This window comes from Lepisosteus platostomus, chromosome 25 (genome assembly GCF_059453375.1).
Source record: "Lepisosteus platostomus isolate fLepPlt1 chromosome 25, fLepPlt1.hap1, whole genome shotgun sequence".
NCBI lineage: Eukaryota > Metazoa > Chordata > Actinopteri > Semionotiformes > Lepisosteidae > Lepisosteus > Lepisosteus platostomus.
The window spans coordinates 8546895-8565481 of record NC_142635.1 but is presented as its reverse complement, the minus strand read 5'-3'; the positions used below and the strand labels follow the sequence as shown (position 1 = coordinate 8565481).

Below are 18587 nucleotides of genomic sequence, written 5' to 3'. Positions count from 1 at the left end.
TGAAAGATTTCTACACTCTTGGATCAATCTCACCAAAACTGAGTTGTATTAATAATAGTCAAAGATGTGATATTTGCAGGAGACACTAGTGGAAACTCTGAGAAAAAACGTTGACGTTCGACTGCTCCTTTGGCGCAGGAATATCAGTTTATTCACTATTCTCAGTGAAGAAGTGTTTCTCGGAAAAGTCCCGGGGAATGTTTTGCTCTGATTATGACGGACTGAATTCTGGATTTAAAAATAGTCGCTAAACAAGCCTCGTGAGTACGATGTTCCAGCAGATGTGCTCAGCCTTTATTTCATAGGCAGACAAGGAGCATTATTTGTTCCTGTAATGGATAAAATAAGACTGTGTCTGTTTCAGTGTGAAGGCACGAGAGGTGTAATTTCTTGATCGAGCACGGTTACGCTGAATATCCTGCTGAAACTGTGGAAGAGGTACTTTAAATGGAAGGAGAGAGGAGGCAGAGCAGAGGAGTGACTGGCAGGGTTAGAGCCAGCAGACAGCTGTCCGTAGGGACTGGGAGAGGTAGTGGGCTAAGCACCAGGAATGTTTCACCTGGCCTCCCCTGAGAGCAGCTCTGGGCCACTGATTCCCTTGGTGGGCTTAACTGTGGTACAGTCCCTGAGGGACAGCCCTCTGCACTACTGAATGTCAATTAGCTGAATGACAACAACTTTAATGAGCTGCTGATTTGAAACCTTTTGTGCTCTAATCATCCAGTCGCTCTTAGACACTGCACCCTGTGTGCTTGCACCGAATCTAGGAGATTCAACATCGGGGTTTTTTTTGTTTCCTATCCTATTAGTTTGTTCTCTGAAAACGTTAAGGGTCAAAGTTTTACTTGAACCTTGTCGCACTGTGTGTTGTGTGCATTCACCCGTTCATCCATTAAAAGAGATTCACTTACTCATGCTAAGGGTCTTGGACATTTACAGCCTGTCCTGGAAGCATAGAGCACAAGGTAAAACTATACTCTGGACAGGGCACCAGTCCATCACAGGACAGGCTTGTTTCTGCATTCCAGATTAAGCTTCCCTGGTTTTCCTGTTTATTGAATCCTTGTCCATAGCTGTTTTAGTCCAGAATTGAGCTTTCAGTAGCCTTAGCATGCTTGATTTATAAAAACATCTAGTATTTGTTTGTATTGAGTATTTGAGTGGCTGTGTTTGGATTGTCATTTTTAGCAGGAGATGTCCTTCTGAAACTAACACATTTGTTTGTGATTAGAATTTACTTTCATTAGGACATATTTGTAGGTACCGCTTCATATTAGTTTTTATTTTTCCGCATTTCTTCTTATTTTGTGAGGTGGGTGGAGGGAGGCGGACAGATGAATAACAACGCCAGTTTAGTGTTGATCTTTCATTCTCCTCCATTGTTAAATCACAGCAGCACCTGGTGGCAAGCTGTGTAATTGTTCAAGAACAGGTCTAAAGAGCACTTTCAGTTTCCAGTTTCACATATTTTTAAATATCAGGGAAATGCTCTATATGTGAAACACATGCAGAGTACTTCTGTGTCTATATAATATACACTATATACTTGTAGATTATTCTTGATTTTATTTTTTTCTGAAAATGTGGTAGAGTTGATCACAGCCTGGTAGAGTGGTCTTACACTAATGTCCTCTTAAGAAGCACTGCAATTCCAAAATACACCAAATATAAAATACATGTAGTACTGTAACTGTGAGGCGGGGGGGACTGGCTGCTACGTGTTTAAAAATAAGTACCTTTTATATTTGAAAAAATCATGTCCTGTATTTCTATATCACATTTAAAACAAATCTGCTTGTGGGGCTGGTTCTATGCCAGCCATCTGATTTCTTCGATCTGTAAGAAATATGGCACTTGTGTTTCTAGGTACAGATGTCATTTCCAGATGTTTCATTACTGTAATATTTGCTTATGTGTTGTGTTACCCGAGAAAGTCTGTCAGGCCTTGCTTGTATTGGACCACTCACAGAGCTCTCCTTTGCTGTTCGCAGACTCTCGATGTGAAGCTATCCCATGATGCAACATGTGCCTCCAGTGCCAGCACTGACAATGATGGCCACACAGAGTGTCCCTCCACCTTCGTACCAGGAGAGCCAACAGGTAAGTCCCCCCAACTTCAGAATGCAATCCGTAGTGATTAATAACAGAGCCATGATTAATAAGGGCCATACAGGTCCCAGAGAATCACTACTGGTCTGCGATGCCAAGGTAACTGAGCTGCATGACCTCTCTCATATTGAAACTCCTCAACTTCTAAGGCAGTCATACAGTATATTTCTCAATGGACTCCTCGTTAGTCCACAGCCACGCGGCTTTTTTCTCGTTTTTCTCGCAGCCGTCATTGATCTCGAAGGTCTTTGGCTTCGGACAGCTCCATTAAACCGAACTGAGATCCAGTGGCTAAAGCGTGGTGCAGCCTTGCACACAGCAGTTGCTGTTAAGTCCTCTCTAAAGGGAAAACACCTTCGAGCAGTGTCATCTACTCAGTTCTCAGGTCTCAGCTTGTGTTATGTCGATTGAAAGAAGAAAAAACAAACGTGTGACTTGTATAGCTTGTATGATACAGTATAGCCTCCCAGGCCTGTCACTTCAGTATATCAGAGTGGACACACGGGTTCTGTCCAGAGTTTAAGGAAGCAGAGATCTCTTGTCAGCATGTCTCTCCCTGTCTGCAGGCAGACAGCTCATAGTGTACATCTCTCTCCACCTAGAGGATTAGTGCCAGGGGAAGGAATAAGATCCCAGGCCACAGGAGTACAAAGGAATGCAGATGAGAGCTAGTTAAGTGTGAAGAACCTAATTTAGTTCCCGTTTAGAGCTGGGATTAAGACTTGAAGCTTCCTCCTGAGGCGCAGGCAAGGCAGGAGGGGGCTTGTTTCACATAGCTTATCACCAGGGAGAGGAGAGCCCCGAAGTGAGAGTTAAGAATGTATATTAACAAATGGAGCTCCGGTCTGAAGCTCAAAAACCTCCCTGTCCCTAGCCTCAAGCTGTAGTCTGATCTGCTATCAGATCCTCAGCTTGGTATACTGGGACATCCGCTTAACCCTGTGTCCCAGACTTCTAATGAAAATCTCATACATTCGAGATCACTTCTGCACTTCGTCTTCCTGCGCTGTTCAGTCCACGTTTGCTTAGCACTAGTCAGTGAACCAGTGCCTATTAGTCACTTGTTGATCTTTAGCATGCGATCTCAACTGTCCTGTGGGTTTGCAAGATCAATTCTTCATCCCCGCTGTTTAAGTCAAAATACACTTGCTTATCCTGATCCTGAGCTCTGCTCTATCCTAACCACTGGTCTGGTGCGTTGCCTTGCTGCTATTGTCAGTTAGATTTTACTACCCAGTATTCCAACATCTTGGATGTTATTAATAAACTTCTCCAGCTCCATTAAGAAAAAACAATAGTGCCTTGACTAATGAATATGCCTGAAAGCTTAATTACTTTAAAACAAAAGATCCCTGTAGCACAAGAGTAAAAGAATTGCATCCTATTTTAATTAGAAGGACATAAATTATGTTGAGACAAAGATAGAGGGGTTTCTGTTTTTAAAAAGCCACTGTTTCAGATTTTTATGTTTTTCCTGTTTGATAATTCTCAACTTGGAGGCTAAAAACCCATGTAGTAAATAAAACAAGTAATACATTTGAATCTTTTAAAAGCCATATTTCTCCTAGCACATAAACACATTTAAAGGAACTGATGTGTCCTATTATTTTTAAACAAATCGTATCTGGATTTCATTGAAACTTGATTTTTGGACCTCAGACTGGAAAAATTCTATAAATTTCTTTCTTTTTATGTATTAAGTACCTTTTTTTTGTGGTGAATAGCAGTAATTATTTCAACACAGATTACATGCATTCCATTCAATGTTCAATGTATTCAATGTCTTCTAACGTAAGATTTAAAAACAATCTTCTTAATACTCAAAAGTACTGCAAGAACTTAGGTTCTCCGTGAAAGAAGTCTAAAATCAAATAAATCTTTAGGGAAAGGATACATTTTTTCTGCATAAAAATAACTGTTATTTGTACTATGTATCTTGACAGCTAATTGTAAACTGTAGCTTTAATATAAATTATGTTTTAAAGTGCCAATAGTCTTAGTCCCTAATAGTAAAGTTACACAAAAACACTTGTTTATTCTTTTCCCTAAAAATCTGCTATTGGGATTCTGAGAATTACCTGTTCTCATCTAAATTGGCAATAAAGAGCCTTAATCCTTGATAGAGCTGATGGGTTACGAGTGTGGAGGCCATGCCAAGAGGAATCAGATAACTGATAACCACTGGGAGAGCAGGAGAGACAGACGAGAGGAGGCAGTGTGGTGCTTCACTTTATGGCAAATAAAACACTGCTACTAATGGCAGTTATATCACTGGGATACTGGCACTGTATCACTGCTACTATGAGATGTTTAAGAAATATATTAATAGCAGCAGTACTTTGCCACTCTCTGATGTTTGCTCGCACAAAGCACATCATCTTCTAACTTTCTATTGACTCATCCCCACAGTGCTTGGATCTTTCACTGCTGTGAGTGTTAACTCTAACGTATTTACTCTATTGAACCGTAACAATGTTTTTCCTTTTGAATGTCTTTTTGTAATGTCAATCTTTGTATTTTCTTTTTTTTTTAATCCGAAATTATCCTCTGCTTTTTGATGTGTCAGAATCTGACGGAGATTTGTTGCACACATCGAAGCAAAGTATGTCTGGTGTTTAATATTGAAGTGGTGCTGACGTTTTTGCTTCCAGATGACGGGCACAACTCAGCAGAACTCCAAGGCCCAGCCTGTCCACATCCCAGCATCCTCAGCAGCAGGGGCAGCTGCTGTCAGTGTGACTCTTGACCCTCAAGCCCAGCTGGAGTCAGACAAGCGAGCTGTGTACAGGTATGGGGACAGCTCAGAGCTCTGGAATGCTGGGAAACGGGACGCTCCAGTTGTCCACACGTTTTTTTTTTCCATTTGATTATTTACTTTTTTTCTTATTTGCTTAGCAGACACCCTTACCCAGGGAGACTTAGTGTCACTACAAAGTGTACGTGATTACAAAGGGAAATAAATTCAAGCACAATAAAGTGAAATGAATGTTAGTGAAATGGCAGTAAGGCTAGCACTATTCTGTTAGTGCAATGCAGGTGAAGTGCATTCTGAAGTGGTGTTTAGACAGATCATGGAGATCTTGGCTATCTTATTTTCTAAATACAGCTTCAGTTGACTAATGCAGATTTAGGATTATGTCTCTCTTAGTTCTTTATCATGCATCTTTAAATTGAAAACAAGTTACTTTAAAAACTGAATCATCAGTTCTAGGTGGTGTGAGTTCTGTGTCTCCATGTGAGCTCCATGTCAAAGGCACACTTCCAAACACCCAAGACAGTCAGAGATGAGAAGCTCAGGATCTTGAAGGTGTGACGGGAGTTTGAATCTGAGATTCAGCCCGAATATCCAGCATTTACACCTCCCCTCAGCCAGGACTGTGCTGCTCGTCTCCCGTTCCGGGGTCTTCCATGGTGGTAACACGTTCTCCAAGTTTTGCCAGGAGTAAGGCTTCCGGTGATTTTTGGCAGTGTATTGCAGTATTATATGCTGCTAGAATGATTATTTACCTTCTCCTGATTTGGGGTGAGACTGTTTTTGAGGAGCCGAACAGAATACATTATTATTATTATTATTATTATTATTATTATTATTATTATTATTATTATTATTATTGTTAAGATGTGATAGCACTGGCTTGCTGGAAGGGTGAACATTACTAAGAAGAAGCTTCCCTGCAAAAAAGCATACATGTTTTACTGTAAAAATTTTTTTTTGTGTACAGTACACCTCTTGACAAGTCTAGCCTTGCTGGAAGGCAGTGGATTGAATTCTGAATTTGTCTGTCAGCGCTGAACTGGAAGGGTCACACTGACACTCTGTGCTCTGTGCTCACCAAGCTGCCCTGAATTTTGGGTGCTGTGCTCTGTGATCAGCACCCTCCCTTGCTCATTCCCGTCTGAGCCCCTCGACTTTCGTGCTCAGCCCTGGAGGCGAATGCTATGAAGGCCTCAACAGGCCTGGGGCTGAATTTATAAGCTCCTCTGAGAATCGGGACTCTCTTTGATGTGATCAGCCAGCCTGAGGGTTGCTGCAGGTGGTGAAAAACACAGACTCAGCCAAGACAGCTCTGCCTCTGCCGATACCTCCCCCTCCTAGATCTGCTCGAAAAGCACACATTGAAGGAAGTTGTGAAACCAATTTTCAAAGATTTTTTAAAAACTTTTTTGCAAAGCACCTCAAAGCTATAAAACTCAGAAGCGCAGAGATACACCAGCACTCTTCTGTCCAAAGCGTGTTCACTGTTTATGAAAGACAACAGATGCACAGCAGTAGGGAAGACTGCACTTTTCAGACCTTACTCTGGAAGCTAACCGGGCACGATGGCTCTTGACAGCAAAGATGAAAATGGTACAAAGCATCGTTTATTTTCATTTCATGTAAAGGATCATGTAAGAGGGCTTTCTATGAGTACCTGAACTAATTTGCTGTGGTAAAAGGTTGCATACATCCCATTGCCCAAAGGTGGTAGAGGTGGGGTTATGTTTAGGTAATCAGGAGCCTCAGTTGAGGCTGTATGTGTTTTAACCACTTTGATTTTAAACACAAACTAGACTGCTAGACGGGAAGAAGTTCTTCCACAGCATTTTAAAGTTCGTAGGAGACTGGTGTTTGAATATATTGTTTTTCAGAAAGAGAAGCATTTTTAGCCAGAAATGACAGTAATGATTTCGGGGATGAGCACGATCCAGTGGTTTGTGTGCGGGCAATCGCGTGTGTGGATTTTGGAGTGATACAGATACGTGGGGAAGGTACATTAGCCAGCCGTTGGTGGCTGTTAGTGCTCCTTTCTGGATACGTGAAAATGCAGGACGAGCGTCGTCTCTTACAGAATAAATAATTGTTGGATGAAATACAGGAGCTTCTGGCTAATAAGGGACTGTTGACAACTGTGTTGTAGTTCCTTTGGGTAAATTTAAACTTTAAAGTGATGAATCTTGTAACAGAGTGACCAATAATTTACACACACTACAAACTTTTTGCTTTTTAGGAGATGTACTCCAAGAAATACACAGCACGCCGTGCTATGATAAGATAAAGCATGCCGTAAAAAGCATGATTTTCTGTACTTGTGTGTGAAAACAAGCGTGCAGTAACGTTTGAAGGGACACGGTTAGTATTCATTATTTTCATCTCCCACTGTTGCATTATGTCTGCACTACTTGGGAGCGAAGAGGATAGGACAAAAGCAGTTTTGCACCAGATAAATGTCAGATTAATATACCAGTATGATTTAGACATACATCAGAGCAACTAAGGGAAAATATGATGAGAACAGCACTGTGGCACTGCATCCTGCATTGATTTAGTACCTAGTCTGTGCGTTTATTGTACATTCAGGCACACTGCAGTTATTTTATACATATTATAATTTAGTGTAGACAAAACACATATTCTGAATTCACTGAATTTCACTTTTAACATACTGAAGCTATGCATGATGTCTTAATCACCACAACAAGGACTTTTGTATTCAGTAAAATGTAAATATATGGTTTCTCATTAATTACAGCATGGCTGTTGGTTATAAATTGTCCTCTGTTGCGAAAAAGTGTAGCCAAGTGACAGAGGGAATCCCCCCACAAAAAGTACACAGGCATATTATTATATGAAAATACATTATTATAGACAAAAGTGTTGCGAGTTTATTAGGTTTTTCTTTGAGCATTTACCAGACACAAAAAGACAGTTCATTCAAGAAACAAGTTATTTTAGTTTATTTATTCAAAATCTTCCCATTAAATTTTGTTCAAATTTAAAATTGCAGTTTGACATTTCTTAGACGTTTGTTTAGGGTCACTGTATAGTTGGAGCCTAAAATTGTGCAATATCAGCTCTCACTCTAAACAGACACATGTAGCGTTTTTTCTCTTTTTTTATGTTGGCTGCGTCTGTGACATATCAGGTACCAGTAGTATAAATCTAAAACATTTCCCTGTAATAACCATTTTATTTGGTTTTGAATCATAGTACTTTTATTTATTATCACAGCAAATCAGCAGTAGTCTGGACACTGAGATAGTTCTTGTAGCTTTCAAACTACTGCCTATAATATTGTACCACATACAGTATGAAAAATGCAGCTTAATATTTTGGTGCTTTTGTCATATTTTCCAAAATATGCACTATTTACAGTGTATCTCTGATACGATTTTATTACAAATTGAGGGCACCAAGACATACCCATTCATATACTTATTAATTCTTATCAAATATGTATTATTTTTAAAACAAAGCAGATATTTGAGAGTTTAACATTGACGGGCCTTTTCCAGAAACTGTCCCCCATAGACATGCCCTGCAATATTTCTGTTGTAGCTCAGGTTATTTTGAAAACCGCAGACAGTGAGATTGCACACCAGTGGCTGTGTTTAGCCCCAGCAGAAATTCTCAGGAGAATGGGTGAGGACAGGGGAGCTCATAAAGTATAGATTTAAAGACTCACCAGAGATGGTACAAACCTATTGAATGCGCCACAGGAGTGGTTTTAATTTGGCTCTGTATGCAGAAGCAGAGACATCATGGGAGCTACTGTAATGCACCATAAAGTCTGTTTACATTCACTGCTGTGAAGCCTTCTTGGTAATTCTTTCTGAACACCCTGGGTGTACAAGAACAGCACGCGTCTCATTCTCAGAGAAAGTATTAGTTTCCTTACTTTTAAAAGGCGTCATTAGCTTAAAAACGCTTTCCAAAATGCATCTGAAAATGTATTAAGGTCCTGTCAAAACTGGCAAAGTTAAATGACCCTTGAAGATGTGAATTAATTTTCAAGGCAAAGTGGTTTGTGAATTTGATTTATCACTAATTTACAGCATTCCAAAAACACACTGCCGGTAGGGTGCTGACTTTTCGCGTCGTACAGACATGGCGCGATATAGTGAGATGAAAAGCAAAGCAAAACAATAGAATCCAAAAGGGGGAAGAGGGCTGGAGTTCGTTATTTCTTTTTTCTGCTGTCAGCATATTTTGTCACATTACATTAAAGAAGGTATAAATTAAAAAAAAAACAGGAGAAAAAGTTTTCAGAAAACAAGCTGTGTTTAGTGTCGGTACTGAGCAAGTAACCCTGTGAAATTGAATGTCTTCTCCATGTAGTGTACTGTAGGTCTGTGGAGAGCCAGCCCAGTAACTGCAGCGTATAACTCGCACTGTTCTGTTTAATAAATGAAGTTGATGTGTTGCTGCGTAATGATCCTGTCACAAAACTAGACTGAATCCCTGCTGTGCTTTAGGTGTATAAGCAGCTGAGGCGGTTCATTGTGGTGCGGTGATGGATTTAATATTAAATTCTCGGTCTGTGATACATCTCTGTCTCTCTCTGCAGTTTGCTTAGGGTTGGCTGCAGACAAGTAGCCGCAGGGAGAAGCATGTCAGGAACGCCACAGTGGGGATTGTTTTCAACTGTGTATTAATAAAGAGAACAGGAATGCAGCGGGTTTAATTAGGATAGCAAACAGAAGGCAGGGGATGTGAGTTTCTGCAAATTGGGGAGGGCTTTAAAAGAAATAAAAGAAGTCTTTGCTACGTTGTTCTTAATTTTCGTCTGTCAGGTTTATTCGCTTACACCAATGTATTTGCTTACAAACAATCTGGCATTGATCTTGTGAAATCCACTGAGGAGGCACTTGGATTCCCTTTGTTATGAACTGCGGAGAGTGTGAAACTGAGGAAAGGTTCGGTGCATTCAGAAATAAATCGTATGCTCTGTGTCCTGTGTGTATTAAGGAAGTAAAAACTCTTAAGGATTAAGTTAAATATGAACGACAGAAAGTTTGCATGAACTAGACCATGCACACTGGTATCTTAATGATATGCTCTTCTGTGTGATTGAACAACGTAATGAAAAATAATGACTGTTTTGTGAAGACTTACTCTAGGTATTTAGTTAACATAATTCTTATTTAATTAAAGAACCCATTATGGTCTGTCCGACAAGGGCATCCAAAGATTTTGTCCTTAATCGTGGTCTGCAGCATACAGTAGCTATGGGCTGCTTTAAGTAACAAGTCCCTAGACTGTTTTATTAATTTATTATTATATTTTACAAAACTTAAACCTTCACATACTTTTGCTATCTTGAAAGAGAATGCAAGAAAGTTGAAGACCTTTCCCCTGCTTCTGATTTTATTCTTATCTTTTTCTTTCTGCGTTATTTCTAAATAACGGTAGTGAATAGTAGGTTTTAATTCTTGAAAATGAAAAGGCCTTCTTTCTGTTCCTGCTTCCCTATTCTCTCCTGTAAACCTTTCTTTTTGGCGACTTTAATGACCCCCCTGTCAGCTGTCCCAGTGCAGTGCAGATAACATGTGTCACCATCATCTCACTTACAGGCTTCAGGAATGGCAAACCACAGTTAGGAACACAGTCAGCCTCTTCAAAAACACTCTGAAATGGAGAACCCTTTGATTTTTGTGTGAGCCTACTACAAATATGTTTTTCCTTTCTCAAAATGAACTCTCAAAGTTGACTTAAGTGGATGTTTGGCATGTGTCTGAGTCACAGAAGCTTCACAGCGTCCCCTGTAGACCAACTTTGCCTCAAGAGCAGAATGAGTGCTGTTGAACAATTCCTTGTTAACTTTAAAAAGGCACAGAATTCCTATATAAATAAGATGGCAGGAAGAAATAAAGAAAACACATCTTAAACTTTTGGGTAGACAGTCTTTGTTAGCTCACATGAATTTAATCCAGAACTGGCGTGTTGGCTCATGTTAAGGTCATTGCAGAAATTTGGAAAGGAAAAAAAATATGATCAAATTTGTCTATTTTTTTCCTTTTTTGCTCACCCTTCTCCTGGCTATTTTAATAAAACCATTCATAATGGTGTGGTAGAATTGTGAAATGACCATGGAAAACACTGGGAAAGATTCAAAACTTTTCCTAATTTTTAGATTCAAAAGGAGCATTTTTCCTCTGCTCCCCGTATCTGTGTCTTTTACGAGCCCTAGCCTGTACCACTTCATTCTCAGCTCTCCAACTCTGAACAGCAGTGCAAGAATTGATATGCGGGGGTCAAGGATAAACAGCATTAAGCTTTTAATTTTCAATGGTTTGGTCCACAAATTTTCAAAGGTTAACAGATTAGCTTCGCCCACAGCCCCCGCACTCTTGTTCTTATCCGCCTGGAAAAATTGCAGGGATTTAAACTGCTGGAGGAGGTCACAGTGGGAGAGAGAGAGAGACACACTCAGAGACAGGATGTGAGGATGTGTGCGAACCAAAACACCCTCCCTCACAGAAATATTGCTGGAATTATTTGTTCCTGGTAATTAAGTAACCCCAAAAAGATAAGAGAAGAACGCACACCCAGTCGCAGAGCTGCAGTCTAGAGAAGAGGGTGTTTGTCCTGAAAATTACAGAGATTACAGAGCATGCTTCCACTTGACTCTACTATTTAATTTTGTAACCCAATCACAACTCCTGAAAGGACATGAAAACAGCACAAGTGGGAGAAGGGATACAGGTCAAAGGTGAACAAAATTCCTACAAAGGTAAAAAGTGTCTTGGTTTCTTGAAGCCCACTATGCCAACAGATACAGTAAACAATGCACCAAAGGTGCCAGGTGCTTCGTGAATGTTGTCCGTTTTAGGAAACATCACACTTTAAATTAGTCCCACAGTTTTCGCGGAGAGATGGAGAATCTTCGGATTGCTTTTATTTCTGTTTCAGGTCCCACATCTGGGAGGTAATGGAAACATCAGAAATTTAACATCTTGACGTTTTCCCATGCCTTCAATGTAAATCAGTGCTTTGCTTCCCCAGTGAAAGATACAGGACTGCAGAAAGTGTTAACCTGGCTGAAAACAGAAACACAAGAAAGGCAAATTAAAAAATCACAATGTCATTTTTTTTTTGCCTTTCACCATCCGCAGAAATCCCAGAGGTCCTGTGATGTCCTGTCAGCCCACCAGCCCTAACTGTAGAGCACTGCTGCGAAAATATAGCAGGGTCTGAGGCCAAGGGTCTGTCAAAAGCAACAGATACTCACCCAGGGCCATAGTGTAACTCCCAAATGTGATCCTGTTAAAGCAACTGCCAGAACAGTACAGCCTGAAAAGGTTTTGAGCTCAGTTTCACAGTTTTTAACCCTGAAATTATTCTATTTCCAGGTTAATAAGACAAAGTTTAGAAATAAATTCCAAGCATTGGAAAGGGACAGGATCAGGTAGCTGCAAAGGCACTTTACAAACTTGTAAGATGTATTTTGTAAGCTTTTTGTTCCCCCTCCATTCATTTACATCCAGTGAAATTAATGCTTTAGCACCACTGAGACTAGACTGACGTAACAAGGCATAACCTGGTCAGAATTTAGCAAGTATTTGTTGTCTTCTACTTTTACGGATGCATCTATTTTTCTGAAATGTCTTGGAAACCACTACGACACAGAGAGCACTCCAATCACGCACATCTCCCCGTTTTTGTGTGGCAGTGTAGAAGGAAGGATCCGCACTGCCTCTTCTTAGGAGTTAAAAGAGAAGCAGAGGAATGATGTCCGGGTGAAAGAGATAGTGAGAAAAAAAGAGAGAGAGAGGGGGGGATTGAGGGTTCATATATCCTAATCCGTGTGCTGGCGGAGAGGAATCTGCCTTCCTCAGCCCCAGGATGGCCCCTGTGGGACTGCGGATGGCTGTTCGGTGGAGCTCGGCCATTTGGTATTCAGCTCACGGCGACTAAAGGGAGCTGCATTAAATTGGGATCAGGCAGATTAGAGTCTAATATACCCGCCTATTAAAGGCTGCAAATGAGAGCGATGGCTTACAAGCAGAGCCCTGACTGACTCGCTGACTCCGTGTGTCTGTATCGCCACTGAGGGCAGCAGGTTTTTTCTTTCCTTCTCCAAAGAGACAGCCCTACTGCCACAAGAGGTAAAAAAAGATGCCACGAGAATCGTTGTGGTAGGTTTTCACTTTCAGGTTCTTTTCCTCAAAACTCATTTATTCCTCTGGAATTCGTAGGGCGTGTCCTTGGTTGCACTGACTTTTTGCCTGTTCCGAGCTTACAGAAGCATCAGGTGTTATTAATGGTATGCACGGCTGTAGAGGTCACATCTTTCTGTGCTGCGGAAAAAAGGATGAAATCTCCTGTCCCCCCCCATCACCCCCCACACAGTTATAAAGTTCACATCACATCCAGTAGTTTTCATTTCTGCCTCTTTAAGTGTTTTACTTGACTTGCAGAAGGTATTTAAACAGTGCAACATACTTCTACCTGACCAGAGCGTTCTTCCACACATTCTCCAGGCTGAAATATGATGTCAGAGATGAGGTGCCCAAGACAAGGACGTTTTTCCGAGTTTAGCCCTAACTGTGAGACCTTGTGTGGAACGTGCCCCTGTCTCTCCCCCACTCTCTGACGCCCCCTCTTGTCTGTCCGCAGACACCCCCTGTTCCCCCTGCTGGCGCTGCTGTTTGAGAAGTGCGAGCAGGCCACGCAGGGCTCCGAGTGCATCACCTCGGCCAGCTTCGACGTCGACATCGAGAACTTCGTCCACCAGCAAGAGCAGGACCACAAGCCGTTCTTCAGCGAGGACCCCGAGCTCGATAACCTGGTCCGTCCTCCCACGGGCACCCGCGCAGAGCTGTCAGTGGTGCTTGGGGTGGGGGGGTTCAGGAGTATCTTCCTGCCATGTCTCGGATGTAGCGGACCCATGTGCGCGAGGATAGAAGAACACAGAGCGAGAGGAGGCCGTTCTGCTCACCCCCCCCCCCCCCCCCCCCCAGCTAGACACCCCCCCCCTCCCCCCCCCCCACACACACACACACACACACACACGCCCCCGCCTGTTAGAACTGTGCTTCCGTTTCCACTGCTGCAGAGCTGCTCAGTGAAGCCAAGTCGATGAGAAACTTCCTGATAGATCCCTGGGTGTGCTAATCCCGGCTAATGTCATCAGCTAGGCAGTCTGGCATAAAGGGGACTGTGAGGCCAGGGGTATTAATTGTTATTAAGGAGCAAACCTCGCTCTCCGACTCCGTCTCTGCCTCCCGCCTCTCCCTCTGCCTTCCTGCCTGCGTGACAGCTGGCTGTAATTAGAAATTAGGGAGGGGGGGGGGGAAAAGGTCAGCGTTCATCATTATGGGCTCGCTCGGCTGGCAAGTGGCACGCAGTCAATTAACTCTGCATCTGTGGGCTTTACGAGGCGCCGGTCACGAGCAGCCCTCACGCACCGTAATTCTTCGGCAGGACAGTTATACTACGCGCCTGGGTGCCGAAAGAGATGGCATCAGGCCCTGATTAAATGAGCTGCGGTAATTGGCAGATTTATCCCCTCCTTGGCGAAGCACTTTTCCGCCTATTCCAGTGCCCTTGAGTGCTGACTTTGAAAGCGCAGTACGGAGGGGAAAAGAAAGGGAAAAAAAACAGAAGATTCCAAAGCAGCTTATGCAACAGATTTGGGAGAATGCGTCTTAGGAATGGACAGGTAGGAGGAACTGAAAAATAATGGGGTCCAGGAGCTAACAGCTAACATGACTGTGATCAACCTGTGAAATCTAGCGACATACAGTAGGTATGGAAAAGGGACAGTGAATGTTTTATTTAAAATATCTATTGTACCTGTATGTGATACACTTGTTTTTCCATGGAGGAGTGTGAATTTATCTTTGAGATCATGTTTACAGCGCTCCAGAAAAAGGAATATTCAAAGTCGGGGAAGGTTAAGACAGCTACGATATTAGGGCTGCTTTACAGTATTGACTAGGAGGTTTACTCTTGTCTGTGACTCTCAGCAGTGCATTGTGGAAGTAATGGCAAGATGACTGACACCCTCTGTATGTGATTTCCACCGCAAAAGCAAAGAGCAGGGTGTTCAAAGAGCCTTCTGCCCTCCTCTCCAGATGGTGAAAGCAATCCAGGTGCTGCGGATTCACCTGCTGGAGCTGGAGAAGGTGAACGAGCTCTGCAAGGACTTCTGCAACCGCTACATCACCTGCCTCAAGACCAAGATGCACAGCGACAACCTGCTGAGGAACGACTTGGGAGGACCTTACTCGCCCTCGCACACTTCCCTGAACCTCCAGCAGGTCAGTTCCGCCCCCGGAGAGAGGGCGCCGTGTCGGCACCGATGTCAGCTCTGCTCCGTGCTTTCTGAAAACAAACCCCTCACAAACTGCTCTGTTTCACTGAAGAGTAAATGTAAAAAAAAAACCTGCATCATGCATCTTGGATCAGTGCTCATCAGATGAGTGCTAAGCAGCTTTTATGTGGACACAGCTGTGTTCTTCACAGACGCAGTACAGTATGTGCCCTTCCTTAGTGCGCCAGGAGAACACAATTCATACAAATGCCACACAAATACAAATACAGATTCATACAAATGAAAGCACAAGATTTATGCAACCCCTAGTCAGGAGGGAGTTCTTCTTTTGATGCAAATCTTCCATGGTCTCCGACAGAACACCAGAACTTCACACTCATAACGGTGTGAATCCACACCACTGTTTCATGTAAGCACAAGAAAAGTACCTGAGTATACCAATGAAAATAGATTCAGACATGAGAATGGAGGTCAGCTGTTCACAGCAAAGCAACAGACAAAGCAGAAAACGAAGCCAGGTTAGAGATATCCGTTCACCAGTATTCTAAACAGTTTCATTGTCTCAAGGACTTGGCTTGCTGTCTTCCTCCAGTTTGTACTGTAGCAATAAATCAGTAAAACACATACCAACTCCCTGCTCTTACCTTAGCCTCCAAACCAGCAGTACAATTATACGATGTCATAAAAAGCACACCTCCTTGCAGTTTTATGTTTTAACATATTTCGACATACAGAATTTGACTTCCACCTGGTCTTTACCAAGTCCTAGTAGTAGTTAAAACTGACCTCATGTGACACCTACTGTAAGAAACAAAAATGTTACTTTGTTAATATTAATTTTAAACCTCATCCAGCATTCAATATCTCGGTGTGGAAAAGTAAGTGCTTTACTGTGTGATTTACTAACATGTCGCACCCCCTTCAGCAACAATTACTTGAATTAAACATTTCCTGTAAGAGTTAATCAGTCTTTCACATCTGCCGGAAGGAATTTTAGCTCTGGGCTGTTTGAGGATTGTCACCTTGGGGTTCTTTAAGGCTTCTAGGAGCATCATATGGTCAGATAATGAAGAGAATTTGGTAGGACGGACACTGTTGGGTTAACTGACAAAGGTCTTGAGTTTTTTCCATTTGCAGATTGCTCTTGTTCTTACTATGGAATGATTGACTCCATGTACTGTTTGGAAATGGCTTTGTAACCCTTCCTAGATGGATTAACAGCAACAATTCTTTATCTAAGACTCTCACAGATGTCTTTTTAGCTGGGCATGATGTATGACCACATAGCTCATGCTTCAGACCAAACTGACCAATGTTTCTGATTTTATATACAGGTTGAAATCACTTCCGGATGATCAACTGATCATTGGCACATGTTTTGGTGGCCCTGTTAATTGAGCTGGCAGACCTAAGGATGCACTTACTCACACGAGGATATTGAATGCTGGCTGATACTTTTTTAACAAATGATGTTTCAAAACAGAATGTGTGTTATTTTGACAAATGAGGTTAGTTGTATCTACTGTTAAGGACTAGGTGAAAATCAAATATGTCTAAATATGTTAAACCATAAAATTGTAAAGGGGCGCACTTCCTTTTTCACCCCAATGTATGAATTCATAGCATCTGCCTATATAAATGGGTCCGAAACATCATTATACGGTATATTGTGATATACTGTATTTATGTACACAGATGCATACAGTTATATAGTTTTGTTGTTTTAACTCAGCTTGTTGTGGGAATGTTATAGTGCACGTAGGTGGCTGTGACGTTGAGACAGATTTAGATGTGGTTCTTCTGGTTGTGTTCCATCTCTTATCTGCTTTCTGACCCCAGTTCTTCACCACCCAAGCGCTTCACGCTGACCCCTAAGCCTTGATCTCAAGGTGCAGGAAGTACAGCATCACTTTTCAACCTGCCAGTCCCCAGGTCTGCTGGAGTACTGTTCGTGTACAGTACATACAGGAAGAGAGCTCAGGATTGCTAGACAGGCCGGCTCTATCTAGTGTTGCAGGTTCCCCTTTTTACAGGTTTTCAAGGTAACCAGGCACGTATGTCCAGGGCAAGACCAAACACTGGGTGAATTTGCTGATGCACACTGCAAATCAAACAGGCTGCTTGAACCCAGACACAGACTCTGCGAGGGGCAGGCCTTGTCCTCGAACGCAGTGGGACAGCACGACCGGCCCAGGTCGGTCACGTTTGTCTGATCCGTCTGCAGTTGGTTTTTTGTTTTAGGGCTGGCTAATGTTGGTTTAGAGGCTGCAAGGTCCATTTCTAAATCCTTTAAAATATATGATGCAGTGACAGAACATTAACGCAGTGATAACAGAGTACAAATAGTAGGGCTGCGAACTGAATAACCTTTTAAGGGTTACTTGCAACGTTTTTAGCAAAACTCGTTTTTAGCAAAAAGTGGGTTCTCATCGGTGATTATTACAGGACGTTTATTAATGTATACATCTGCATTCAGAAACTTTGATTGTTTTGCATTTAGAAAGTGTGGATTGCAGCTGCTGAGCTGAAGTGTTACCCCGAGACTGCTCAGCGTAAAAAAAAGCCAGGAATAAATCCTTATATCATCAGGGTAACTGCAGCTGATCGTGAAAATGATGACTTACGTGAAAATGATCTTCAGCCATTTGGAGGCTGCATGTTGACAGCTAAGAAACAAAATCGCCATCTTCTGTGGGCCACTGAATATCCAAAGTGGAAAAGTGGAGGCAGAGAGCAGTGGAGTGTTTGTTTTTTTTGTCACAGATGAAGGCCATGACAGACCTGAAGGAACGCAACTTGCTTGCAGACATAATTGTGAGTGTTACTGACTGCTGTTTTATTTGTGTCGCCGATGTGGTGGTGGAATTGTAATAAGAATTTCTTTGGAATGAATATTTTCTTTTTAATCACTATTTTTGCGCACATTGATGGCAGATGTACTGCTGAGCGATGCGTCCCAGAGCTAGCAGGTTTTTTAGTTTTTTTTTCTGTTCTTGAAAGCCGCTCCAGAGGTGTCACTTCTCAATGCAAGGCCGGACAACGCAAGACCGCGTAGTTCTAGGCCTACAATGGCACGACTTCAAGAAAACAATGTCAAGAGATTTCCATGCTCAGCTTTTACTCCTGATCTGATTGGTCTGTGGGACCAGGTGCCTTCGACTGGGGGCAGTCTTCTCTGAGCTGCCTGCAGGTGGACAGGAGGAGTGGCAGAATATCCCACAGCAATCTGGCGTGAGGCTGATCAGGTCTGTGCGTCAGTGCTGCTGGTATTGTGTTAACGCTCACTGAGGTCACACACATTGCCAGCAGCATAATGTGTGCGTTCTGACAGAAAGTCACGTTTCACCCTGAAAACCTCAGAATGCCCTGAGATGTTCATCTGAGTTCCTGTGATTTCACTGTCTGTTTTTGAGATATTTCAGTCCATTAGACCCAAGCTGT

General features: G+C 42.3%; 1 protein-coding gene across 5 annotated transcripts in view; it reads left to right on the top strand.

The window, feature by feature from the left end:
* Positions 1-18587, top strand: part of pknox2 (pbx/knotted 1 homeobox 2) — an 84459-nt gene that overhangs the window by 53133 nt on the left and 12739 nt on the right. For 3 of the 5 annotated variants that reach the window (XM_088619942.1, XM_088619940.1, XM_088619941.1), the window contains 5 exons: positions 1992-2100; positions 4761-4897; positions 13487-13658; positions 14947-15132; positions 17910-17960. In XM_088619942.1, the coding sequence (XP_088476068.1) occupies positions 2014-2100; positions 4761-4897; positions 13487-13658; positions 14947-15132; positions 17910-17960 (633 nt within the window). In that variant the 5' untranslated portion in view covers positions 1992-2013. The remainder of the gene's footprint in view (positions 1-1991; positions 2101-4760; positions 4898-13486; positions 13659-14946; positions 15133-17909; positions 17961-18587) is intronic. The other 2 variants (XM_088619944.1, XM_088619943.1) reach the window with 1 other exon arrangement.